General features: G+C 45.1%; 2 protein-coding genes across 2 annotated transcripts; both read left to right on the forward strand.

Moving 5' to 3' along the window:
* Window positions 1-336: 336 nt before the first annotated feature.
* PABPC4 (poly(A) binding protein cytoplasmic 4) lies at window positions 337-14,351 on the forward strand. The gene is made up of 15 exons (XM_079988197.1): window positions 337-530; window positions 3,443-3,636; window positions 4,441-4,556; window positions 4,994-5,133; window positions 5,967-6,061; window positions 6,608-6,745; window positions 7,369-7,464; window positions 8,326-8,598; window positions 8,948-9,035; window positions 9,581-9,700; window positions 10,570-10,697; window positions 11,967-12,060; window positions 12,782-12,912; window positions 13,377-13,475; window positions 13,992-14,351. The coding sequence occupies exons 1-14, from the start codon at window positions 338-340 to the stop codon at window positions 13,461-13,463; spliced, it is 1,893 nt and encodes a 630-aa protein (XP_079844323.1). The 5' UTR covers window position 337; the 3' UTR covers window positions 13,464-13,475; window positions 13,992-14,351.
* A 3,720-nt stretch (window positions 14,352-18,071) lies between these two features.
* PPIE (peptidylprolyl isomerase E) lies at window positions 18,072-26,528 on the forward strand. The gene is made up of 11 exons (XM_079988619.1): window positions 18,072-18,164; window positions 18,276-18,374; window positions 20,957-21,000; window positions 21,646-21,672; window positions 22,113-22,194; window positions 22,339-22,439; window positions 22,988-23,111; window positions 24,957-25,142; window positions 26,047-26,189; window positions 26,287-26,354; window positions 26,391-26,528. Coding segments are annotated over exons 1-11 (906 nt in total). The 5' UTR covers window positions 18,072-18,133; the 3' UTR covers window positions 26,392-26,528.
* The last annotated feature ends 413 nt before the right edge of the window (window positions 26,529-26,941 follow it).

The raw sequence follows: 26,941 nt of genomic DNA on the forward strand, positions 1-26,941 counted from the left end.
TAAAGGCAGAATTGGAAATTTCATTTTAAAAAATACATTTAAACAGCTTTTTGAAACATTTCAGGTCCCTTACCTTAGTTTTCTGTACAAATTTCCACCCAGATCTGATTCAGTTCTCTTATCAAGTCAAATATTAGTTATATTTTTGAAATTTGCACTGCATTTTTCTCTTATAGCTGCTTTCCCTTATTTTCCAATACTTTCTAGCATTTCTTCAGCCTTTCCTCTTAGCTCTGACCCCATTCCTCTAAAAGCTAGTGAAGTTTTTTTAAAAATATATATTAAAAAATACTTTTTTAAAAAGTTTAACATAAGCATCTGGGCCTCTGAGTGAAAGATGAACACAGCTGCTAGTAGCTACCCGATGGCATCTCTGTATGTGGGTGACCTGCACCCTGATGTCACAGAAGCCATGCTGTATGAGAAGTTCAGTCCTGCGGGTCCTGTGCTCTCCATCCGTGTCTGCAGAGACATGATAACCCGTCGCTCCCTAGGATATGCATATGTTAACTTTCAGCAACCAGCTGATGGTAAGTACAGTATGGAGCAAATCAAGATTATTTCTTATGGTATCCCAATGTTTGCACTCTGCACACACCACTTGCTTCTCACCATTTCCTTCCAGCCACGTGGTCTCTCAGAAACAAGCACTGGCTGAAACTAGAGTTGTCTGAGCATTGCAGTCTACAGGGGAAGGAACTAAAGGAGGCTGCAGTTAGGCAAATGGGCCCAACAGTTGGGGGAAGTTGAGAATAAAAAGCAGTTGGAAGAGCTGCAGTACCCTAATGACTGATATACAGAGTTTTGGTGAGAGAGCATATTGACTATCCTGGAATGAATACTGTGTGAGAGAAGCAGACCTAATGTAATTATTTCATGTAAGTTCACTGAGGAGCTTTCTGCATTGAAAAGCTGGATATAAATCAAATAGATAAATGCATGGGTACATCATCTGGAATTCTATTTTGTAGAAGCTCAACTTGAATATGATGGAGGTTTGTAGAGAAAATGAAAAGCATTTTTCAGTAAGTGTTTCAGAAGACTGCCAGTCCATCTGCTACAGTGCTGTATAAATATGACTTCGAGCATGGGGGAATGTTTATTTTACAGCAACATCTCAAAGCCCATGGTCACATGCTGCTAGGGAACCTCCGCAGGGCAAAGGGTCCAGCATATTTATGGTGCAACAAGTGCTGTGGTGGAACCTCTTGTTGCATGCCTACTTCCAACTGTTCATCCCCTTTCAGCTGCAAGTGGTTGCTGTGCTTGCCAGCACATGTCTTTGGAGCACCTCTTCTTGCTATAAATAAACGCTGCCAAATTTGACTAGCTGGGCTGAGGTGCCACTTGAAATGGAATTCTTTTGGTTAAAGCAACACAACTGAATCTTCCCTTTCAACTAAAATCATGGTGCCTCCCCCGCTTTCGGCAAGTGATTGACAGTAAGGGAATGGAATGAGAGTAAGAGTCCTTGAAAATTTCAGCCATGGCTCACTCTTGGGTAGTGTTCATGTCTTGCTCAGTAGGTGCTTTCAGTACCACCTGCCTGGTAACGTGACCTGGAGTGTTGGTGGAAGCAAGGCGCCCCTTAAGCACTACTCGTGACAGCCCTGGTCTGCATCATACTATGATGCAATGGGCAACTTGAAACACTAGGCAACAACAGCAGGTGGTCAGCCAGTGAGGGTTAATTTTTAAGAGTTCTGTGTAGTATTTTGGGCATACTTGTTGAGAACTATTTAAAGGGGAAAGTTACTTTGGGAAGGCGCTGAAATGAATTGATGGCAAAAAAGACAGCCTTGCTACCCCTTGAGATGCAGGCAGTTTAATATTAATAAGGACATGCATTTTGAGGTATAGTCAAGAATGATGAATGATTCATTAAATTAGCTAACTTTTTCCACCCAGTCTCCCTATATTTAGAATATCCTATATCAGGGAAAAGAATCCACAGGTGTTTAGTTCAATTTGGCCAGGCAGCTTTCTAATTTTGTAGGTGAGGTCTTGGTAAAGAAGGCATATGATTAGCTTCATAAAGAGTACTTCTGAGGACACATGTGAAATCTTAAGCCTGTATTCATTCATTCTCTCCTGATTTCTGCTGCCTGTGCTCCCCCCTGCTTTACCTGGGCTCTTTTTTTTTTAGGTGAGGCAGCTAGGAAAGCCCTGCATGGGTTCCTCCCCCACCCCCAGTTGGGACAGTTTTGCCTTTTAGAGGCAAATAGGTGGGTAGCATATCAGGTAGCACATTCTCATTCTAGCCTCAGGCTTGCCTGCTCTCTCCTTCCTGCTATTCACTTGGCGTGCAACTGAGTCCCAAGCCTCTGAATTTTATGAACAGGATCCTGGTGTGTATATGTCATCATCCTTTTAATATGCTACTCAGTACAGAAATAGAATCCTGAAGGAGGATTAGTGTGAGTTAAGGGAGAGTCTACATTGCTGAAGCTTTAGAATACGATGGATGTGATGCCCTACTTAGTTTGAGTAGGACTTCTCTGATTCTGTATTGGCATAGGGTGGCGAAGAAAGCAGTGATGCTGAAGTACACATGGTAATACCAACTTGGTTCCAAGTCTTTTGTTGCTGTTTATAAAAAAAAAACCTGGCACTGGCAAGTTTTGGATATGCACTAAGCATGTTTCCTGCCTGTCTCACCTGGTTAGGGAAAATCTTTCCATCAGTATGCTTGCTACTACATACACTAGGTGCAGTATTTGCACTGTGCTCCTGGACCTGTCTGTATCAGTGCTGATGTACTGAATTACCTGGGACGTGGGGGGCGCTGTAGTCTAAACCACTGAGCCTTGGGCTTGCTGATCAAAAGGTCAGCGGTTCGAATCCCCGCAACAGGGTGAGCTCCCGTTGCTCGGTCCCAGATCCTGCTAACCTAGCAGTTCAAAAGCATGCCAAAAAGTGCAAGTAGATTAGTAAGTACTGCTCCGGTGGGAAAGTAAATGGCGTTTCGTGTCCTGCTCTGGCGTCAGTGTTCCGTTGCGTCAAAAGCGGCTTAGTCGTGCTGGCCACATGACCTGGAAAAACTGCCTGCGGAGCGGTCAAATGCCAGCTCCCTCGGCCTGTAAAGCGAAATGAGCGCTGCAACCCCAGAGTTGTTTGCAACTGGACTTAACTGTCAGGGGTCCCTTTACCTTTACTGAATCACCTGCAGAGGTCATAGTCAGTATTGGCAATAGTCAGATGTTGAGTATTGCATAGATGTGCATATACATAAACACACCTTTCCACCCCTTCTCTCAGTCTTCAGGTGGTTTGCTGCTTAGCTGAAGGAAATACTTCATTTATTTAAAATACAAATTATCAAAAAAAAAAAAAAGGTTGCCTAAATGTGTGATGTGGTAGAGAAATTTAGAGACACCTGCTTGTGAAGGATTGCTTCCCTTTTTCTCAAAGGACAGTCTTTTTATTGCTTCTCATCCTACAGCTGAGCGAGCCCTGGACACCATGAACTTTGATGTGATCAAAGGGAAACCCATCCGCATCATGTGGTCTCAGCGTGATCCTTCCCTGAGGAAATCAGGTGTAGGGAATGTCTTTATTAAGAACCTGGACAAATCCATAGACAACAAGGCACTTTATGATACTTTCTCGGCTTTTGGAAATATACTTTCTTGCAAGGTGAGACTTTTTATCTTCCCAGGATTCTAGGAAGATCTGCTTATATGTATTTTAACATATCATGAGGTGGTTTGGGTCTTAAATGCATGTAAAATGGAATAGGATTTGTGTGTGTGTGTGTGTGTGTGTGTGTGTGTGTGTGTGTGTAAGTTAAGTTACAATATGGAAATCTAGTAAAAAGATAGCTTAAACGATCTGGAGACAAGAAGTTCCTGCCAGGTGTTCTAACTGCATTTCATTTCCTTTCCTTGATTGGAAACTTTGCTTAGACATTGAACAACAGCTCTTGTGATTTCATTCACAATAAAGGTAAAGGTAAAGGTACCCCTGCCCGTACGGGCCAGTCTTGACAGACTCTGGGGTTGTGCGCCCATCTCACTTAAGAGGCCAGGGGCCAGCGCTGTCCGGAGACACTTCCGGGTCACGTGGCCAGCGTGACATCGCTGCTCTGGCCAGAGCCAGAGCCAGAGCCGCACACGGAAACGCCGTTTACCTTCCCGCTGGTAAGCGGTCCCTATTTATCTACTTGCACCCAGGGGTGCTTTCGAACTGCTAGGTTGGCAGGCGCTGGGACCGAGCAGCGGGAGCGCACCCCGCCGCAGGGATTCGAACCGCCGACCTTTCGATCGGCAAGTCCTAGGCGCTGAGGCTTTAACCCACAGCGCCACCTGCGTCCCTTCATTCACAATACTGATGCAAAAAAACTCAGTTTTTTTGAAGCTCAGTTCAGGTGAAGAGAAGTGAGCAACCCAACACCTTGGGGTGCTGGTACATGCTGTTCAGTTCTGCCCAATTGCCTTGCAGGTGGTGTGTGACGAGAATGGCTCTAAGGGCTATGCCTTTGTGCACTTTGAGACACAGGACGCTGCGGACCGAGCCATTGAGAAGATGAATGGCATGCTGCTGAACGACCGCAAAGTGTGAGTGTCTCGGCCAGAAGCAGCGGCAGCCACCGCATAAGCCGTGATGCATCTCAGTAATAACCCACAAGGCTGCTGGTTCTCCTGGCCCAGCTTTGGCCTGCTGCCTCTCTACTCCAGGGCTGGTGAGTTTCCCTGCCCGAGCCACAGCCTACTCCCCCTGGCGTAGGGGCCTGCCCCTCACTTTCTGCCTCCCTGCTGCTGGGCTTAGTTGACTCCCTTCTGGTTTGCCCTGTTGAGTAGCACTGGGTGGGTGTTTTTGTGCTGCTGCTTCCATATCAGGACTGGATTTTTCCGCTTGGTCGTTTACCCTATTTATTTCTGCCCTTCTCACACCTACCTGCTGCCTGTTTTTTTGTTTGTTTTTTTAAACCTTTCTTTTCTGTTGTCGGCAGGGGAGCGTTTTTCATCTTAACTTTTCTCTTTTCCCCATCCAGATTTGTTGGGAGATTTAAATCCCGTAAAGAGCGTGAGGCAGAATTGGGAGCCAAAGCAAAGGAGTTCACCAACGTCTACATTAAAAACTTTGGGGATGACATGGATGATGAACGGCTGAAGGAGCTTTTCAGTAAATACGGTAAATATTCCAGCAGCAAGTTGTTAGCAATCTGAAGCCATCATAGCTGGTACCTTTTTGTTGACTCATTTTTGATTTTATCATCTGGGCTCTTGGGTGCTGTACATGTGAAGCATCCTCACATAAGGACAGTCAAGAGTTTGGTTTCAGGAAGCCACAATGATCCCTTACGGCTAAGCCAAAGGCTGAAAGAGCTTAAAAGATGCCAACAAAGCATCCTTGAGTGCAGGGGGCCATTCTTCCTACTTTCTTCATTGCTGTTGCTTTTAAACTATCTGAACTTGAAGGGTGTTAGATACGCTGAATTGATAGTTTTAAAAAATACGTATATATAGTTTGTCATCATATTATAATGCTTCATTAACTAAGCTTTTATGGAATACATTGTTTATGACTTCACTTTTTAGTTAGTATTTACAAGTTCCCCCCATTTTAAACTGACTTTATTTTTGTTGTAATTCTGGCTCTTTGGTTACTGTCCATGTACTCACTGGAGCAAATTAATATAGAGAGAATTGAGAACTTATTTTTCAGCACTTGGGTGTTCTTTTTGAGAGCAAAATTGTTTAAATTCTTATGCATAGGATTATTTAATAGTTCTTGGCAATAAAATATAATAAAGGGAAAAGGAAAGAGAGATTGCAAAGCAGAATAAAATAGGGTGTTTCTCCTAGGAGATATTGTAAATATTGGGTCTCAGCCTGGCAAATTTGAAGCATCAATGTTGACTTGGTGTGGGGAATAATCCTTAAGCTACAGGTTTTCATTTTGAAAGCTCTCCCTTGAAATTTTGCTGTAAACTACCTTTGCTAACTCTCTTCTCCTGGTAATAGGTAAGACTCTCAGCGTTAAAGTCATGACAGATCTCACTGGGAAGTCAAAAGGCTTTGGTTTTGTGAGCTTTGAGAAGCACGAAGAAGCCAACAAGGTATATGGGTTACAGAATATGCATTACCTCCTTCTGGATTGGAAAACAGGCATTCAGCAAATGTTTATGGGTGGCACCCAAACACAGAGCCAGTCTTATGCCTTGGAACTCTTTTCCACTATCTGTCAGCTGTTTTCCTGCAACCACAAAACAAGGTGGTTTTGGACTTTAAAGAGTTTTATTTATGGTTAAAATGTGGTGGATCTGCAATTATTTTTAGGGGTGCACATGAAAAAAAGGAGCCCGCTTTAGATTGGGGGCTTGGATGGACTTTGCCCTTTGCTTTCAGCCCAAAGGGTAGCCTCACTCTGGTTTGTTTCATATAGCTTTGCATGTCTCCCCATTGACTGATGGGGAAATCAACGTATGGCTATCCTTTTTTAATTTTTGGCAGAACTGGAAGATGTCTGCCACTACTGAGTGGATGAAGCATGCCAAATTTCAGATGGGGTCGTTAGTCCAGGAGAAGAAATAGGAGTGTTAATAAGAGTGTTTGTAACCAGTTCAGCGTCTTAGAGACATTTACTCTCTTGAAATCCCTTACAGGCAGTGGAAGAAATGAATGGAAAAGATATCAATGGGAAAATGGTGTTTGTGGGCAGGGCACAGAAGAAAGTGGAGCGCCAGGCAGAGCTGAAAAGGAAATTTGAGCAGCTAAAACAAGAGAGAATCAGCCGGTATCAGGTAAAAGGAATATGCTCCTCATTTGATTAGGTTTCTAACATTGCACATTTGTGGAGTGGAACCGTTAATGGTGTGTTTTGTCTTAGATTGCCATCTGGGCTCTGTTCTCCTTGTACATTCTCTGTTGTGTCAAATAAGATGGACACTGTCAAATTAAACAGTGACACTTAGTGGGATTGACCACGTGTGAAGGTTTTGGTTCTATGAGTAGCGGCTATCAGCTGAAGGTCCTGTTTGAGTAAATTCAATAATTGGATGGTAGTAACAATATGTGGGTTGTATGTAGCATAGAAGAAAGTCAAATCCAGGGAAGGGGGCTGATGTGAGTTGCATCTGAATCTTTCCCGCTCCTTGCTGTGAGGTGCAGGCCCGGGGACATGTGATGCTAAAGCAATGCAGAGGAAATCCAGGCAAGTTTATGTTCTCTTACAAGAGACTTGCCTCTACAACTCTGTAACATTTCAGGGTTTTTTTTTTCCTTCAGCAGGTGATGGAACATTATTTGTTTGTAAAGATCAATCAGTACGTATTGGCTTTGCTTGTAGTTTACTGCTTGTAAAGATGAATTATTGTCCCCTTCTGCATTGTTACTGTGGCATGCCAATTTCTTCTCTCTGTTTTAGGGAGTTAACTTATATATTAAGAACCTGGATGATACAATTGATGATGAGAAACTGAGGAAGGAATTCTCTCCTTTTGGGTCTATCACAAGTGCCAAGGTAAAGACTGGATGGAATTTAACAGACACAGAGTAAGGCTTCATAACTGAAAGTCCCTCAAAAGTAGGAACTGTTGAGGAATCTGCCTAAGGGTGCAATCCTAAATATATTTAGTTAAGACCTGCTGAACTCAGTGGGACTTAATTTCAGGTAACCTGCTTTGGATGGATCTTGTCCATAAAACAAGCTGCAAGAGGATAGTGAAATTACCTGCAGCTTTGCCTCTGATGATTGTATGATCCATGCTGCTGTTGTTGTGAGAGGGTTGCACCTGAATCTTTCCCAGGCCTGGCAGAATATGTGTAGGTCTGGGGACACATGGTGCTAAAGCAATGCAAAGCAAATCCAGACAAGTCACTTCTCTCTTTGTTGAGGTCTTGTCTCTACAACTTTGCAACACTGGGCTTATGCAGGGCAGTTTCCTGGATTAAGTTCAGCGGTGCTATGCAAATCACATGATGAGGCATAGGGGTACCTCAGGTTCTGCCATTTGGGTGTTAAAGCCTGCAGTGGTCCTGTGGTGGTTTTCATCTGCCCTGTTAATTAGCAAGTGATAGATCGGGGATAAAGTTACCATCCATGTGTGAACTAAGGGCAGGGAGAGGGCTGGCTGGGGTTATTGAGCAAGCCTGCTTCCAAAGTGCTATTCTTCTATGTTCTGTTTGTGGTTACAAACTTATCCCTGGCAGAAAGCCAGTGGGCAGAACCGTTTGCAGAGTGGTGTTGCATGAATTCTCTTAACAATGGGGCTCCTCTAACATTGCTATCTTGAGGTGTTCCCCCAGCTTAGGCAACTTGACGCAGCATCAGTGCAGAAAGCATTCTTTCCCTGTGTTGCTTTTAAAAACTACCTTTGTTTAGGTGATGCTGGAAGATGGGCGAAGCAAAGGGTTTGGCTTTGTCTGCTTTTCCTCTCCGGAAGAGGCCACCAAAGCTGTAACGGAAATGAATGGGCGCATTGTGGGCTCCAAACCACTATATGTTGCATTGGCACAGAGAAAGGAGGAGCGGAAAGCCCACCTCACCAACCAATACATGCAGCGCATTGCTGGAATGAGAGCCCTGCCTGCCAATGCCATCATCAATCAGTTCCAGCCAGCTGCAGGAGGGTATTTCATGCCAGCTGTGCCCCAGGTAAGTCTCAGCAAAAATGGGTTGTGGCTCTTCAAGGATTATAGCTACTCTGTCCAAAATACTAGCTTTGATACATGATCTGTCTATGGTATATTGAACTACCTGAAATAAGCAAAACTTATCACCTTTTAAAATTTATAGGTTCTTGGTCACTGGATAATGAAGCATACAGGATATTTACCCCCACTTTTCCTGCGAATTGGGGGTTGGAACATATGAACAGGGGCATTTAAACCTGCTTAAGAACCATTTATCAAGTTGCTTTGAGACTTTTTCCTTTGTCTAAAGCAACTGATAAATGTTAATAGTAATTTTGCAATGTGACTGCATGCCCTGCTCTGCTTTTCAGGCTCAGAACAGACCCACTTACTATGCACCTAATCAGATGACTCAGATGAGGCCTAATCCACGCTGGCAGCAAGGCGGGAGACCTCAAGGTGAGCTTGAAGGAGCCACTTGGACCTTGGAGGCAGAGGCAGGAAACCTTTTCTCTCTCTCTCTCGGGCCACATTTACCCTTGGCCAACTCTGGGGGGGGGTCACATTTCGATGGTGGGTTAGTGTGGCTATCCCACATTCTCACATGTGAAGACAACACATGTATACAGGAAAAGTAGCTGTCCTGTGCAGATCAGCTGAGGAAATGAAGTAGGGAGGGGGCAGTTTGCATCCCCATCAGGCTGCTGAATCCACCCACCCTGTGCAAAAATACTCTTGTGTGGCAGGGAGAAACATTTGCTTGGGGCAGCCTTATCAGGCCCGTGAGCCAGGAGTTGATCACGCTTGTAAAGGCAGTCATCTCCTTTTTTGTTCTACCAGGATATGGTAGCCTGGCAGAAACTGTGTGTCACAAATGTCTAATTCCTGTGGTTGTCCTTGCCACAATTTAGTTCAGTAGTATTGTCCTAGTGTGATTGACCAGTAGCTTTGTGCTCTCTTATCTCTCTGCCTCCCCCCCCCCAAAAAAAAACACCCCACTCTAGGCTTCCAAGGAATGCCAAACACTATGCGCCAGTCTGGACCAAGACCAGCCCTACGCCACCTGGCTCCAGCGAGCAATGCTCAAGCCTCACGTGGCATGCCTGGTGCAACCCAAAGGGTTGGTAAGTGACTGGACTTGCAGGGTTTCCTACTGGTTTATAGAAGCTGATTCGGGATGTGGATAGAAGGTAGATCATTCTGTTTTCTGGTGTGTGCAAAGTGTGGTGGGCTTTTGCTGCCCATTCCTTCTGAGGGCACCTGATAGTGTTGCATGACACTTGACAGTCAGTAAGGTAGATGCGTCTGCCTATAGACATTTTGGTAGCAGAGAATTTTAGTCCTTGCACTTAGTACAGTACTATTATTGATCATTAATTTTGTAACCTGCCCTTCATTCCCAAAGGAACAGAGGGTGACAAACACTTAATAGGCCAATCTTATAAGAATTGACAGATAATAGCCCCAGTTTCAAATAAACTTGCTTAACAGGACTAGGATTGGGGACACCAGGCTCAAATTCCGCACTCGGCTGTCAGTCCCAGTCCCAGCTTGCATGTCACATTAAAGTTAAAACATAGTTTTAAAAATCTGCATGTTAATGCGACTGAGCAGCATGCACCAGCAAATCGTGAACAGTGAGCCACAAACAAACCTTGGTTACCACTTCTCGTTTGGAGGAAACAAGCCATGAGCCCAGGTTCAGACAGCGTCACAGCTGGACTGTAGCTCGTTTTGTCAGCAGCAGGGGAGCAGCAGCACAGGAACGTGTGAGAAGCATGCATTAGCACGCTGCTCATTCCTATTAAGCCATAGTTTGCTTTACAATCTGGTCTAATGTGATCTGCAAACAGTTTACTTGTGAAGATAAAGTGAGGGTAGTGGGGCTATGTTGTCTTGAGCTTTTGAGAGGGAGGTGTGATACTGTTGACTTTTTTTAAAAAAAAAACCTTCTGATTCTCCATTTTGTATCTCTTTCTTAAAAACACCCCAGGGGTTCCTGCCACAGCTCCAAATTTAGCGCCTCGACCACCTGTAGCTGCGCAAGCTCCAAGGGCTGTTCCGCCATACAAATATGCCTCCAGTGTCCGCAGCCCCCACCCAGCTGTACAGCCTTTGCAGGTAACACAAGAAGCTTCGCATGAAAACATCAGTGTTAGACTGCAGGGAATATCTGTGTTCTGGTTTTTCCTCTCGAGCTCAGGAAAGTCATGGTCAGGTCTTTCAGTCTCAGGCTGAAACAGTGTGTTCCTATCATGCTGGTTCAGACCTGCTTTTCTTAAATTTAATGTGGCAGATTGTTTTCTCCCCTTTGTTTGCAATGCAGCATGATTCTGAATCTCAACCAAATCTGTGGTCAGCAGGCAGTTTAGCAAGCATTCTGTATGTAAGCAACTGTTTTCTGTTTTGACATATAAAAATGGCATATAATTCAGACAGTTTGCCATAAACATGTACAGTCTGGGCAGAAAGCAACAGTCCAGCTTTGTGCAGAGTAACTGAGTTAACCTAAAGAAACTCCTTCAGGTGCTTGCTCCACTAGCTTCAAGGGAACTGTGTTATGTCTTTAGCATAATAGGACAGGGTGAATAAAACAATAAAGTGAAGTTACCTTGGGACTGTTGGTGCGGGCAGACTACTGCCAACATATAACACCAAAGCTTAAAAGCTTGCAGTGGCTGTCCCATGTGATTGTGGGACAAAGTCAAGGTTCTGAATTTACAAGGCCCTTAATATGTTGGGTCTAGGATATCTTAAGGACTGCCTGATTCCTGACTCATCACAGTTATTTAGGGGAGTCTCTGTTAGTGGTTGTTGATGGCTCAGATGCATGGCTTGTATCCACCAGAAGCCATTATGCAGTATTGCGGCCCTTCCAGCTGAGATTAGACAGGCCCTCCTCTACTTGCCCTGTTAAACTTCAGGCATTTGACAAAGACCTATTCCATCAGGCATTTTATGGAAGCTCTGTTTTTCCAGCAGCCCCTTCCTGCTGTTGTATTAAAGAACTTTGCTGATAAGATTCAGGCATTTCCTCTTACGTCCCCAGTTTCAAAGTTTGAGGATTTTGAGAGAAACTTTCTCCCCAAACTATTCATATTTGATTATGTAGTTCTATTCCCTGACTTCAACAAGTTCTTTCCAAAACTAAGATAGAGTTCTTGTAAGGATGATATACTACTGTTGTGAACATTTTAGTCAATATATGACTTCTAAAAAGAGAACTTTTGGCATATAATTCTTTGATAAGTTTATTGTTTTAAAACAAACGAAGAACCGATTCCCTTTTCACTTTTTACTGTGTTGTTTTATTTATTAAATTTATATACTGCCCTTCATCTGTAGATCTCAGGGTTGTTCAAAACATAAAAGTTTTCTTCTCTTTTACAGGCCCCTCAGCCTGCTGTTCATGTGCAAGGACAAGAGCCTTTAACTGCATCTATGCTAGCTGCTGCCCCTCCCCAGGAGCAAAAACAGATGCTGGGTAAGCCAAACCTTTCTGTCCCTCTGAGATTTGGGGCACAAGTGCCATAGGCAAAATCTTGTAAAAGCAAGTTTGTCTACAATATGTTAAGCACATGTGTACAGAAGTGACAGGGTACATAATAGCTTAATATCTTACTTCTCAGATTGTAAATGATTATCTGTACTGGAAAGCCATAGATTTTACTTTGGTGGGGTGGTGGGCAACTCCCATGTAGAGCTTTTCCTGGGAAGCTTCATAGAGGACCAACAGAGTCTTGTGTGTTGATATCCCATGACACTTAATATTATGATTTAGGAAGATACCTGCTTTCTGTGTTGATCTCCAGTCACGGTCCCTTTGACACAGTTGATATATATTTCTATGCTGCTTATGTGTATTATATGTTACATGACACCTGTGGCATCAACTCCCTGCTGAAGGTTCCTTGGGTTGGTTGGAGGTGGGGCAGCACAGGTGAAATGGAGTCTCTCACCCTTCACAGTTCTTCCTCTGGAAACAGCTCCCTTATGAAGGGAGGATGGGACAGGGCAGGTGGAAAAAGCCATTACTGTACTTGCTGGCCAACACAGTGTCTCTCACCCATCATCTAGCTGACTGGGTGGTACAGAAACTCAAAATACCTTCAGACTCAAGGATCTCTTCCCCCCGCATTGCCCTGGCTGTGTGAGCCTGAAGTTGACACCCTCCCTCTTGACTGGCTTAACTTTTGCTTCCCTAGGAGAACGTTTGTTCCCGCTCATCCAAGCTATGCATCTCAGCCTTGCAGGAAAGATCACAGGAATGCTGCTAGAGATTGACAATTCAGAGTTGCTGCACATGCTAGAATCCCCAGAATCCCTCCGTTCGAAGGTAATGGCTCTCCCCATTCTCTTTGCCGCATACATTCAAGGGGGAGTATCCTTCTTTTTAGGGACGCGGGTGGCGCTGTGGGTTAAACCACAGAGCCTAGGACTTGCCGATCAGAAGGTCGGCTGTTCGAATCCCCGCGACGGGGTGAGCTCCCGTTGCTTGGTCCCTGCTCCTGCCAACCTAGTAGTTCGAAAGCACGTCAAAGTGCAAGTAGATAAATAGGTACCGCTCCGGCGGGAAGGTAAACGGCATTTCCGTGCGCTGCTCTGGTTCGCCAGAAGCGGCTTTGTCATGCTGGCCACATGACACGGAAGCTGTACGCTGGCTCGCTCGGCCAATAAAGCGAGATGAGCGCCGCAACCCCAAAGTCGGCCACGACTGGACCTAATGGTCAGGGTCCCTTTACCTTTACCCTTCTTTTTGCTTTCTTGGGTGATAGTGAACCTGGTTTCTTCCTGTCCCAGGTGGAGGAGGCTGTGGCAGTGCTGCAAGCTCACCAAGCCAAGAAAGAAGCTGCCCAGAAAGTGGGCATAGTTGCTGCTACCTCGTAACTAGGGAGGCTGGTAAGTATTCCAGCTGGCCTGGTTCTTCGCTTTGCTCACCGCTGTCACTTGCCTTTGAGAGCGGATATGGAGAAGCTGTGGATCTTTCTGTCTTGTATGTGCCAAAAAGCTGCATCAAGAAAGCAAGTAGGTTTGGTTCTAGGCTTACCCGATAAGGATTACTTGTCTTCTGTTTGCAAAAATGAATGTTAAAATTGTCCCAGGTTCCGTGGGCTATCATTACATCCTTTAAAAGACCAAAATGTTTGCATAAAGATTCAGTTGATAATCTCAAGTAATTACTTAAAATCAGTAGAGAATTTAACTTTAGCAGAATTCAGGGTTGATTCCTCCTCCCCATAACCTGTACTTCACCTTGATCCATAATTGCTTTGCAAAGTAACCCTAAAATGTCTATGTTCTTCTTAAAACCTGTGAGGTGCAACAACATACAGAATTACACTGTCTGAAGAGTGGGTAACTAGAAAGAAATTGAGGAACTAATTCAGCATTACAGCATTCTTTCTCTCTCTATAGGTTGTAGAAAGCCAAATGAGCCCCCTGAAGAAATCACCTGAAGCTGTTTAGAAAATAACATTATACTGCACATTTCAATATCATGCAACATAATTCATTGCCAGTGTGTAAAAAAAGTTAATATGCCTTATTTGCAAAAATAAAAATTAAAGAAAAATCCTCTACTGCTTTTGGTTTCCAAGATTTAAATATGCAAGTTTTCCTTCTTGAAGCCAGGGTTGCAGCTACCTTGTCTTCCCATGAACAGGCACTTACATTTTTCTGACTGAACATTTTCATTTGTGGTTCTTGGTTTTGATCAAACAATCTTGTTTGGAAAGTCTGGAAAGTGTTATCAATAAAATAATTAAAATATTTCAAGTAATTGCCCGAGTCTTCTTCAAGCCTCCTGATAATGTGGCCTCCAGGTTTCAAATTATTCTGAGTGCAAACCCCTTTAGGTAGGAACCCCGGTGAAAGCTGGGTTGAAGTGAAGGAATTATATACAGTACAAACACTTTTGAGGGTGAGTTGCTTTTGCTTCCCCTTATTTTCATGTTGCCACACAGCACCAACTTGATTGACATTAGCATTCTATTTTCAAGGCTGATATCTATGTGGGTAGTATAATTGTGATCACAAGCTGAACATGAGTCCATAGTGCAGTATAGCTTCTTTTTTAAAAGCCTGTGCAATATTGGACTGCGTTAACAGAAGCCTAGTGCCCAAATCTGGAGGAGAAAAAGTTTCATCAGAATGCGGCAGAGGGAGAGATTAGAAGCAGGGGTATTCTGTTGGCTCTGCTGAGAAACCAGATGCATTTTGGCTCTTAACTCTTACCTAGCAGTAGCCATTCCACAGGCTGCCTCGAAGTGCTTCTAGCCCACCCAGTTACAGTGGTGCCCCGCAAGACGAACGCCTCGGAAGACGAAAAACTCGCTAGACGAAGGAGTTTTTCGTTTTCTTAGCCGCTTCGCAAGACGCATCTCCCTATGGGCTTGCTTCACAAAACGAAGCTTGCCCCGCAAGTTCCGGGGATAGCAGGGAAGCACAGCACGTCTTCCCCGCTGTGCCCGGACCTCTTTTGAAGCAAGGGGTGGCGGAGAGAAGATTGCTTCTCCCCGTTGCCTGCCCCGCAATCTCCAGGAACAGAGGGGAAGCAATCTTCTCCCCGCCGCCCCTTGCTTTTACCAGGTCCGGAGACAGAGGGGAAGGCGCGCGCCTTCCCCTCTGTCCCCGGAGATTGTGGGGCAGGCAACGGGGAGAAGCAATCTTCTCCCCGCCGCCCCTTGCTTTTACCAGGTCTGGGGACAGAGGGGAAGGTGCGCGCCTTCCCCTCTGTCCCCGGAGATTGCGGGGCTGGCAACGGGGAGAAGCAATCTTCTCCCCACCGCCCCTTGCCTTAAACAGGTCCGGGGACAGAGGGGAAGGCGCGCGCCTTCCCCTCTGTCCCTGGACGGTCTCCATAGGAACGCATTGATTGATTTTCAATGCATTCCTATGGGAAACCGTGCTTCGCAAGACGAAAAACTCGCAAGAAGAAAAAACTTGCGGAACGAATTAATTTCGTCTTGCCGAGGCACCACTGTATTTTAAGAAATGGTAACTGCACTAAGTTTTTTCCTCCTCCCTCTCCCCCTTTTGTGTCATCTTATTAATTGTAAGCTTGAGAGCAGGTACAGATGTGTTTTACTGACATAAAGCTGGTCTAGCAGTCCACTTGATTGTGTGTCAGGCCACAGGTGGAATACTATTTATGGGCCTCACATTTTAAGGACACTGACATGAGTGTCTCCAGGGGAGGGTGAAGACGGTGAGGCGCCTGGGAACCAAGTCATGATTGAAAGAGCTGGGAGAAGGTTACTGGAAGATGTGGTAGCAATCCTCAGTGGTCTGAAGAGCTCTCATGTGGCAGACTAGAACTGTTGGCTTAAACATTACAAGAAATTTCCTAATAGTAAGTGCTGATGAACAGTGGAACAGTCACATATTGAAGGAAGTCAATATGTGTATACGTATGTAAAGATTATTATGATGGCATGGTTTTCTTTGTAGGCGTGGTTTTTTTTGCTTTGTTTTTTTTTTTTTTGGATTTTATGTTTGTGATTTTTGTTGTAATTTTGCATTGAAAATAATAATAATAAAAAAAACCAATGGAACAGTCAGTCTCAGGAGGTTTTGGGATCTCCCTTGCTTGGAGGTATTTAAGCAGAGGCCATATACCTGTTAGGTAAAGGTAAAGGGACCCCTGACCCTTAGGTCCAGTTGTGACCGACTCTGGGGTTGCGGCGCTCATCTCGCTTTAGTGGCCGAGGGAGCCAGCATACATGTGGCCAGCATGACTAAGCCGCTTCTGGCGAACCAGAGCAGCGCACGAAAACGCCGTTTACCTTCCCGCCGGAGCGGTACCTATTTATCTACTTGCACTTTGACATGCTTTCGAACTGCTAGGTTGGCAGGAGCAGGGACTGAGCAATGGGAGCTCACCCCGTTGGGGGGATTCAAACCGCCAACCTTCTGATCGGCAAGTCCTAGGCTCTGTGGTTTAACCCACAGCGCCACCCGTGTCCCTTATACCTGTTAAAATGTTGCAATTTACACCCTGGATTGGGATTAGATGACTTCCTAGTCCGCTTCCAACTACCAGCACTGCCCAGGCTGCTTGGGAAGCCTCTATTTTAGCTGTTTTGGGACTGCAACTCCCATTGTCCCTAGCTAACGGGACCAGTGGTCATGGATGGTGGGAATTGTAGACCCAAAACAGCTGGAGGGCCGAGTTTGGCCATGCCAGTGTAACCTGAGAAAAGATACCCAGTCTCTGATATTTAAGACCTAAAGAACCACAGGTAGTTCTGCATGCCTTACAAATCTGTTTCTTTGTATCAGACCACTATGGAAACTGCAGAGGCCTTTCAGAATCTTGTTTGAAATATAGCTCAGGGCCCTGCTATTTTAAGAGGCAGAGGAATCCTATGGCATGCCCAAGCTCTCCTGGGTGAGCTTATTAATAGCTCTTCGGATCCCCACCTATGCATTTCAACAGTGAGCAGATACTTTGGGAAAGAAATCAGTTGGCTACAGCTTAGGAAACTAATGAAGTTAACATTCTGTATTATTCTGTTCCTTTTGTCATTATAGAAGACAATTGTTCAAATTATAGAAGACAATTGTTCAAATTTGTTTGTTCAAGAAAGATACGCAAGAGGCGGCTACTGGGTCAGACCAAATGCCTCTCTGGCCCAGTGTTCTGTTCCCACAGTGGCTGACTAGATGCCTCCAGAAAGCTCCAAAACAGTTGCCCTCTGGAATCTGAAGGTAGCATATAGCCATCATTACCATTGGTAAAATTGTATCCTGTGCATTTTATCCAATTTCATTTTAAAGCCATCTTAAGTTGGTGGCTATCATTTTCTGGTTTCCATACTTAGCTACCCATCTTCATTGGGTACCCCGATTTCTAGTATTGTGAGAGGAGGAAGCTCCACATACTTTCTTTACCACTCATCTCCTTCCTTAGCTGCCTTTCCTCCCTTTCTCTGAACTAGCCGCCCTGCTGTCAAGTTTTTAGCTTTGCTTGTTAGGAAGGTGCGACAATCCTGTGTTTACATCGGTTGCCTTTTTCTGCACCTTTTCCAGTTATGGGCTTATTTGTGAAAAACGGAGTAATAGTATTTCATAGGCTGCCAATGGAAACATCTCTCCCTGCAGGCATGAACAGCTGCCTGTTGGGCCCCGGGTGACCCACAAACTTTTGCTGTACCTGTTGGTGATACAGAGTCAGACTCCGGGTCCCTCTAGCTCAGTGCTGCCTACACTGATGGGCAGCGGCCGCCCAAGGTTTCAGGCAGGGCGCTTGGAGAGATTCTAGTCCTCATGGCTCTGATCAAAAGGGCCGAAGTAAATCGGAACATGGGAAGCCGCCTTATGCAGACTCTTGAGTCCCCCCAAGCGCAGTGCTGTCCACGCTGACTGACAGCAGTGGCTCTTCAGGATTGCAGGCGGGGGTCTTGGTCCCGCCCACCCGGCCCCCTCTCCCCTAGGGCTGGGCACAACAGCGCTCCGCCCTGCCCGAGAAGCCCCGCTGCACAGCGGCTTCCTGGGGCGAAGGCGCGCAGCGATGACGTTTTACTTCCGGAAAAGAGGATTGTGGGAAAAGAAAAAAGATGGCGTCTACCAAGAGGGTGCTCTATGTGGGTGAGTGAGAGCGCTGGAGGCGGGGAAAAGGGGCGGCGGCGGGGAAGGGGGAAGGGGATGGCGACCCCCGGGTCCCTCGACTTAAGCGCGTGGCCTTCGTGCGTCTTTCAGGCGGGCTGGCGGAGGAGGTGGACGAGCGGGTGCTCCACGCAGCCTTCATCCCTTTCGGCGACATCACGGATATCCAGATCCCCTTGGACTACGAAACGGGTGAGGAGGAGGAAGGGGGCGCTTGGCTTCGTAGCTACAGCAGCAGCAGGCTCGGCGGCCTTCTAGAGGTTTTGGACTACAATTCCCATCAGCCCCTGTGGAGGGAGGAGTTCCCGGGCGTTGGGGAAGGCTGAGCTGGAGGGCGGGATTTTTCTCCTGCATCTTGAGCCGAGAGAGGATTCCTGCAGGTGATAACTTTGCCATGCGTGGCGTACGGGGATCTTCTCAGCTGCAGGGCTAATGCTGAAGGTGCAGGAGCTCGTATCATGGCCACCCTCGGCATGCAGTGATTCCTGTTGCTTTGAAAGGCGTTTCCCTCTGGCGTGGGATATGTTTTTCCCCCATATCCCTGCTTGCCCCCTGCAAGTGGGTTTGAAAATGGGCCCTGTGTGTTAGGGTGGGCAGGATGCCAGAGAGGATAGAGATCCTGCACCTTGAACTGTCGTGTAAAAGAGGGGAAACACACCTGGCATGAGAAGCTGTGCCTGTTGAAATGGCTCTGTTTGCACAACTGCTCAAGATGCTGGAGCCCTGTCCTCTCTTGCATCCTCCTACTGGAGGTCTACCCATGGACAGGAGCGATGCTTTGGATTCCTAAGGGAATACTTGAATTTATAGGCCACCACATTACATTTGATATTGTATGCCTTAAGTGGGGACTCTAATAGCAGGTGGCTCAGATTTTTCCAAACTGTGACAGAGGTGAGGTAGCCTTAGGTTTAGTCATGACAGCATAACATACTGTACTTGTTCTCAAATGAGACTCATGAGCTGCAACTGCTCATCGTAAATCCTGAATGACCCACTGAGTTCCTCTTTGGCTTTTTAGCTTCTGGTGTATGAGCTCCATAAACATTTTTTCCATAAATGAAATATGAAAAAGAGTGTACCCAATGTTTTGCACCATCTATAATAATTTCACTCCACAGTGTTTGTTAATTATTTAATTGCGTTGTTCTGTTCCAGACATTTCGATCTTAGATTAGTTCTAACCCATCCAGATGGGCAGAATATAAATAAATTATTATTTTTTACTTTAGTATTATTAGGAGTTTAGCTCTGAATTCCTACTTCAGCATGATGCAGATTGGTTTTAGATCTGTACTTACGAATTGATCCTGACCAAAAACAGAACTTCTTATGGAGAACTTTTAGTCTGTGATCTTTTTTTTTAAAAAAATAATTTTTATTAACAGACCAATCAAATCAAATCAAATCAAATCAGATCACATAAATTCCAAATTACAGAGCCTAATTTTAAATTTTTGTTAGGGGTACCCATATTTCAAGTTCCGAAAGGGATCCAATCCTCTTGTTGCTGCTGCTTTAAAAGTCCACAAATCTGTCCAAATAATGTTCACAATTCTGTCCAATCCTTTCTTGCTGTTTTCCACATCTCTTCTAGTTGTTTTCATATATTTTTCCTTTTTCTTTGTCTTTGTCTTTGTGGCCTCTGATAGTCTCCATAAGCGGGTTGAAACAAATTTGTATTCCTGTGTGGATTTTTCCATTCGTCCAAGAGTCATATTTCAGACAGCTGCCGTATTTCATCGCTTCCATAAAGAAAAACATTCTTGCTGTCTACTCGTTAACTTTTCACAGGTCTGTCCCTCTTTCTCAGTCCTCAAGGAGGTTCTACCAGGAATCCAATATAAAAACAAAGCTTCCTCCTCCCGATCATGAATCTTTCGACAGGACCTGTCAAAATGGCGACTCCCTTTTTGTTGCTGCGCCATCAAAAGCCCTTGTTCTTTTTCTCGATCTCACAAGCCAAACTTTTGGTAGTAAATCATTTCCACACAGTTTTTAATCATCCTGCTTAGGTCGGTTATGCGACGGTTCTTTTTGAGGAGGGGTTATTGGTTAATCACATAGAAGAAAAGAAAAAAAGTCCCCCCCCCCATCCAGTCCCGCTCCGGCATACTGAACCTGATATATTTTCTTCATGTTGTATTCCATTAATTCCAACCCGTTGCTCTTGTTTCACAGAGGTCACTTCAATTAGCAGTCTTCACTCCCGTTCTTCACTTGAAATATGTGCATTTGCTTCTTTTCCATTTATATATTTTGAGCTGATGCAGCCAGTGCGCTATCAGAGACAGCATCCGGGAGAGCCGGACCCCACCCGAGGGCTTTGTGCCTAGTGCCCTCACCCCCTTCTTTCGAATCCGGGGGTGAATTATGGACACAGCAGGCAAGGCAGCGTTCCCCATTCCCTTGGGGCAACGAAGGGAGGCTGCATACTCCCATATCAGCCTCTTAATTACCTCGTGTGGGTCGGAGAGATGTTATTTTCGGCCATCTTCCAATGCGCCCCCTGGCGGCCCCCCTACTCCGTGACCTTTGTGGTTTCTTGCTTCCTATATTCTCTGAGAAAAAACAGCATCCAGGTGGTAGCATGAAAGTGAATTTTTGAGCACTTTACTCCTGTTCACTAAATGGTCTGTTAGTAACATGCCATTAATCAATTGGACGGGGCTTCTGACATGTCAGTGTGAGACATTTTGCTTCTCTTTGCAATCTTGTGTTTTTTGTCTGCCTTAGAGCCTTTGAGTGCTAACTTTTCCCTTGTATTTCTGCAGAAAAACATCGAGGTTTTGCTTTCATTGAATTTGAGCTGGCTGAGGTGAGGAATAGCAGAGGGGGGAATTTTGAGGTGGATTTTCAGATTTGTTGAACTTTTCCTCATCCATTTTCCCTCACATTTGCTGAACCGCTGGTGGGGTGGTGGTGGTGGTGGTGGTGGTAAAAAAGGGTGCTGACTTGGGTAGTGGCTGGGCTTAATCAAAGAAGGAAGGGTTGGCCATTAGATAATCAAGGCTTTTGAGGGCAGGGGAAACTTCTTGATTTTCCAGGAATATATTTATAGTTGCTTGAATAATTAAAACTGAATGAGCAGTAAATGTAAATGTATCTTGGGTCAGAAAGCAGTGTTTGAAGGCACCCTTAGGATTACAGTGGAACAGAAGCTTGTATTGCTTAAACATGCAGAATCATGACTCTTCCTCATTACATTTCTGCTGCTCCAGTTAAATTTCAGAGCATGCGACTGTTGAAACTGTGAATAGGCAGAATTGCAGACTGGTGTTCAAAAGTGTATTTCTGTCTTTGTAAGCCTGTAGCGATAATGTGCCTGACTATCTGCTGCTTCTTGTGGGTCCTAAGAACAATTTATCTCTCACACTTAATACTTCTTGGCATATGGACACCAAGCTGGAGTGAACTAGGTGAGCAAGTAAGCACCTAGTAAAATCTATATTTTTCCTTTTAGGATGCTGCAGCTGCCATTGACAACATGGTAAATTGATCTTACTTACTTTTCTGGAAAGTTCAAATGATGCCCCTGCTCTGGATTCCATTTCATAGGAAGAAAGCAGCCCAGACACCTTGGGCCTCCCTTTTGGGGTGCTTTACACAGCCTCCTCATGGAAAAATGTTAGTTTCAGGTGGCCTTTGAGAACTAAGAGTTGAAAGATCTGTTATCTCCTTGCTATGCATTGGCCTGATTCACACAACACTAAACCAGCTGTTTTTATTAATGATTAATTTATATACTACTTAATTGGCAAAGTGACTTCTTTGTCACCCAGCGGGTGTGATCTTGGGCTAGTTGCTCCCTCTTAGCCTAGTCTACCTTACAGGGTAGTTGCGAGTATAAAATGAAGAGGTGCTGCTCTGAACTCTGGCAGAAGGGTGGGATAAAAGTATGTCATTAAATAATACTGTCCCCCTTTCTAGAATGAATCTGAGCTCTTTGGGAGGACTATTCGTGTCAACCTGGCCAAGCCAATGAGGATTAAGGAAGGATCCTCCCGCCCAGGTGAGGCATGGAACTGAGATTGGTGCCACAAGCCGATAGTCTTAGCTGTTGTCTGTGAGGAAACCATTGTATTTTACCTTGATGGCAAAAAGATCAATACTAGATTCTTTTTTCTCAAGAACGCATTATGTTTCTCTTTGACAGTTTGGTCAGATGATGACTGGCTGAAGAAATTTTCAGGAAAGACGCTGGAGGAGAATGTGGAGGAAGAGGGGGCAGAGCCTGCCCGATCAGAGGCCCAGGAGGTACATAGGCATTATCTTGGCTTGTGGGTGGGAGCATGCAGCGCTCTGTAGTTGCAACATCTTTTTGGGGACATAAGTATTGAGCCACATCTACACAGGGGGCTTGTTACTAATAATCTGTTGCACTTGCTGAGCACTTTCAGTCCCCCTTAAGTTGCAGAGTACCCCAAGTTTAGCCTGCACAGCCTCTTTGCCTACCTGCACAATGGATGGTAGTGTTACTCCAGTGCACACCAGGTTGCCTGATAACTGAGTGCAGCTTGGAGGCATGGCATGCTCTTCTTCCACATCACACACACCTTAAGATGGGTTTCTTTGCTTTCAGAGGTGGCAAAATTCACTTAGAGATCACAGCAGCAGCAATAATAATACATTTATAAAGTGCTTTGAAGTATCTAGTTGCTTCCTGTACATTATCACAGTAATCCTTACAACAATCCTGTTAAGGCTGGTTACATAGAGATAGCGGCTTTGCTGAGGTCACTTTCAAACTCATGGTTGAAGTGACTAGGGTTTTGGACTTGGAAAAAGCTCTGTGTTTCTTCTAGGGTGAACCACCAGCAAAAAAATCAAGGGCAAACCCCCAGGTTTACATGGACATCAAGATTGGAAACAAGCCTGCTGGTCGATTGAACATCCTGTTGCGATCAGATATTGTACCTATGACCACCGGTAAGAAAGGGCTCCTTTTTGTATAGTGGTAGGTTGGAAACCCCATATTTCCCCCCGTAGTATTTTAGATCAATTGCCTAGATCCGCCTCGCTCTGCTTTTTGAAGATGGAGGACAACATTTCAGCACCTCACCCGTTCTCTTAAGAATTCCCATAGATGGCAGGCACTTGCTGATATCCAATGTTCATTGCATTCAGAGTGGACCCATTGATTTCAGTGGGCCTACTCTGAGTGTGACTATTATTAGATGTCACACAGCAGCTCTGAAGTAACATCTGTAAGCTTCCTTTGGCCCTGGAGATTTGATTTCAAGTAGTTACATGTTCTCTAGCATTGTTTCTTTTATCCTGGGTTGCAAATCCCCCTGCTTTCCCAGTTGAGCACAAGATTGAGTCAAAACAGAATCATTTTGTCTTTTCCTGCTTTTCCATTAAAATTCTGCCATTTCCTGAAGCAGCAGACTTATTCCCTTATTTTCCTTCTTGCTCTGAAGTGAGCTAAAGAAGCCCCTCTCCTTTACTGTGTTCTACATCCTCTGCAAACAGGGGAAAAGGCCATTTTACTTGTCTCTTTTTCTCCTGCAGTGGAAGTACTGGCATTGCTGTTTATTTCTGCATATATTAGATACTGTTGCTTTGTTTTTAAATTGTTTTTAAATTTTAGAATACAGTTGGAATTCAGTTAAATTATCAATATAGTCAGGGCTTTTTTTCCAGCCAGAACTAACCAGAACTCAGTTCTGGCCCCTCTCAGGTGGGTGCCATTGCCATTATCAGAGAATAAGTGAGGTGTTCATGGTGAGTTCAGACACCTTTTTTCTAAAAAAAAGTAGCACTGAGTATAGTAGAATTATTCTAAAGAAGACTGAAGAGGCTGAACTATTACCGTATTTTTCATCCTATAGGACGCACTGGCCCATAGGACGCACCTAGATTTTGCGGGGGGAATAAAGGGGAAAAAATACTCCCCCCCCCCGGCGCGGGGCTGGGGCGGGGGAAGCCCGAGCTTCCCCCGACCCCAGCCCCCAGAACAGGCAGTTCTCCACAAGCCGTGGGAGCCCAGCGCGAAGTCCCGCCAGGCTCCCACAGCTTGCGGAGAGCTGCATGAAGCCCGCTCTGGGAGTATGTGGGGCTGGGGGAGGGGGAAGCACGAGCTTCCCCCGACCCCAGCCCCCAGAACAGGTCCCAGAGCGATGCTGAAGCTGCGCGCAGTTTCGGCATTGCTCTGGGAGCTTGCGGGGCTGGGGGAGGGGGAAGCCCGCCGCCTGCTTCCAAACCAGGTCGGGAGACAGTGGGATGGCGCGCTGTGCCTCCCCACTGTCCTCCAAGCTTGCGGGGCTGGCGGTGGGGCTCTCCTGAAGCCTGCATTCACCCCATAGGATGCATACACATTTCCCCTTCCTTTTTGGAGGGGAAAAAGTGCATCCTATAGGGCGAAAAATACGGTACCACATTCAGCTACGTTTTGTTGTATGAAATGAGGCTGTCATTAGGCCTGGGCGAAATGTAGCTGTCATTAGGCCTGGGCACACCTTGCTGGCAAAGGCGAAGGGAGCCTTGCAAACTAAGTCTGTCACAGGGCTCCCTCCATCTTGGGGAATGGAGGGCTAGCTTAGCTGGGGGGACGGGAACCTTCATTGCTGAAAGCACCTCAGCTCCTGCGCAGTGAGAGCTGAAGTAGTCTCAACTGGGACCTCGCATGTTGGGGCCCATGCAGCTCTTTTCAACTGTGACGTTGGGCTGGTGATGTTGAAAACCTAATATCAGCCAGCCCTAGCTGCCATAAGCCGCTTCATTGTCTTCCTTAATTTTGAACTTTTCTGTTTTGACCCTCCTGGATTGCAGAGAACTTCCGCTGCCTGTGCACACATGAAAAGGGCTTTGGCTTCAAGGGGAGCAGCTTCCATCGTGTCATCCCTCAGTTCATGTGCCAAGCGGGAGATTTTACCAACCACAATGGCACTGGGGGCAAATCTATCTACGGGAAGAAATTTGATGATGAAAACTTTATCCTGAAGCACACAGGGGCAGGTAAGTAACAGAGTTGCCGGGGTAGAGGGTGCATTTATTTGCCCTCGAGTAGATCAGGCAGTTAGGAGTCGATGTTCTCTTGATCTTTTGACTTGAGCCTCCTGCTTTAATTGCTGTGTTGTTTTGAATTATTTTATTGTGTATTTTAATTATGGATGCTTATATTTTAATGTTAGCATAACCACTTTATAATTTGTAAATGACTTAGAAGCCTATTTTGGCAGATGCATACATTAATGAATACTAATAATATCCAGCAGGTTTGTGCCAAGTTGGAGCATGCCCCAGTGTCTGCTCTGTGGTGGTGCAGGGATAGTTGGGGTGTTGTTATCCTCCTGCCTCTCTTCTCTTCACTCCAACCAGCCACCACCATCAAATAGTCAAGTGGGCTTCCTAAGGCCATCTTGCCCAAGACACCTGGTCCCCCACTTCTTGCATTGAAGCTAGCTCTGCACAAAAGAATCCAGGTTCCTCAACACTGCTTACTGCAAATGAGGCAGAATTGTTTCTTTTACTTACCTTTATTCTAAGAGTGTTTGTTTTTACATAATCGTCCAAATTTCAAGTTTCCAGGCAAAGAATTAAAGGAAGTGGGAGCTGTTAGATTTTGGGGCAGGGTGGGTGGGGGGGAATATATTGCAACAATGCAAAGTGTGAAACGTTTATATCTCCCAAATGGTGGTAGTTGGCTTTTTTAAAATATATAATTAAATGCAGCTTTAGAAGACGCTACAGTATCTTCTAGTCTTCCAAAGCTGGAGGTGCAGGAGTTCAGCCTCAACTCCTTGTCTTGTCACCTGTTCCCCTTTCCTCAATTTGTTTTAAACATGCACACACACACAGATAGTTTTTTTTATTCCAGCATAGGAGGAAATTTAGAAAAGGATGGCTTGTGTCTTTGTAGGCTTGCTGTCCATGGCCAATTCTGGCCCCAACACCAACGGCTCACAGTTCTTCATCACATGTGATAAGACTGACTGGCTGGATGGGAAGCACGTGGTCTTTGGAGAGGTGACGGAAGGGATGGACGTGGTGCGGCAGATCGAGGTTAGAAAGCCAGAGGGACTGAAATGTCCTGGCACGTTTTTATTTCTTCCTTTAACCTGACTTTAACATCTGTTCCTCTCTCTCTTTAATTATAAAGGCCGAAGGCAGCAAAGATGGAAAACCAAAGCAAAAAGTTATCATCTCGGACTGTGGTGAATATGTGTGAATGTTTGTGCAAGCAGACGTGAACTGGAAATACCTAACGAAATGAGCAGAGCACCACATTCACTTGGTTACAAAAAGTGTATTTGTATGTCCTTACTGAGATCTGTAGATTCTAAAGAAATCTATTTTGTACAGAACTTTTCCTCCTATAAATAAATTATAGCTATTTTTTTACACCTGGCCTTTTAAGAGTTTAGCTTTTTAAACTTTTTTACCGGTTCAGCCATGTTTGTCTTTCTGAACTACAATTAGAACTTTTTAGGTTAAAACACTATAGACTTCTCTAACCGAACTCTTTCAACACAGGCAAAAGCCTCCCTGAGACATTACAGTGTCCTTTTTCAAGAGATTGAAAAGGTACTGTGGAGATTCTTTAGATCTAGGAAAACCTGGCTCAGACCTGATGAGACCTGGTGCAGTTAGTCGACTTCAATAGATGTTTGAGGCCTTAACTTTAATATCCCAAATCTACAGTGAAGCTGTGGTTTGTCTTACCAGCCTAAGTCCTGTGCCAAGAAGATGCCAGCATGGCCACCTTGTCACCACTAAATCTGGAGAGCTGGTGGTTACATTCATATACAATGTTA

The sequence above is a fragment of the Podarcis cretensis genome (assembly GCF_951804945.1).
Source record: "Podarcis cretensis genome assembly, chromosome: 8".
Lineage (NCBI taxonomy): Eukaryota > Metazoa > Chordata > Lepidosauria > Squamata > Lacertidae > Podarcis > Podarcis cretensis.

Coding starts and splice junctions, on each gene's coding strand:
- PABPC4 (XM_079988197.1), top strand. CDS start 338: ATGAACACAGCTGCTAGTAGCTACCCGATGGCATCTCTGTATGTGGGT. Junction 6,746..7,368: donor AGAGAATCAGCCGGTATCAG/GTAAAAGGAATA, acceptor TCTCTGTTTTAG/GGAGTTAACTTATATATTAA. Junction 12,913..13,376: donor CAGAATCCCTCCGTTCGAAG/GTAATGGCTCTC, acceptor TTCCTGTCCCAG/GTGGAGGAGGCTGTGGCAGT.
- PPIE (XM_079988619.1), top strand. CDS start 18,134: ATGGCGTCTACCAAGAGGGTGCTCTATGTGG. Junction 18,375..20,956: donor CCCCTTGGACTACGAAACGG/GTGAGGAGGAGG, acceptor GTATTTCTGCAG/AAAAACATCGAGGTTTTGCT. Junction 22,440..22,987: donor CCCGATCAGAGGCCCAGGAG/GTACATAGGCAT, acceptor TGTTTCTTCTAG/GGTGAACCACCAGCAAAAAA.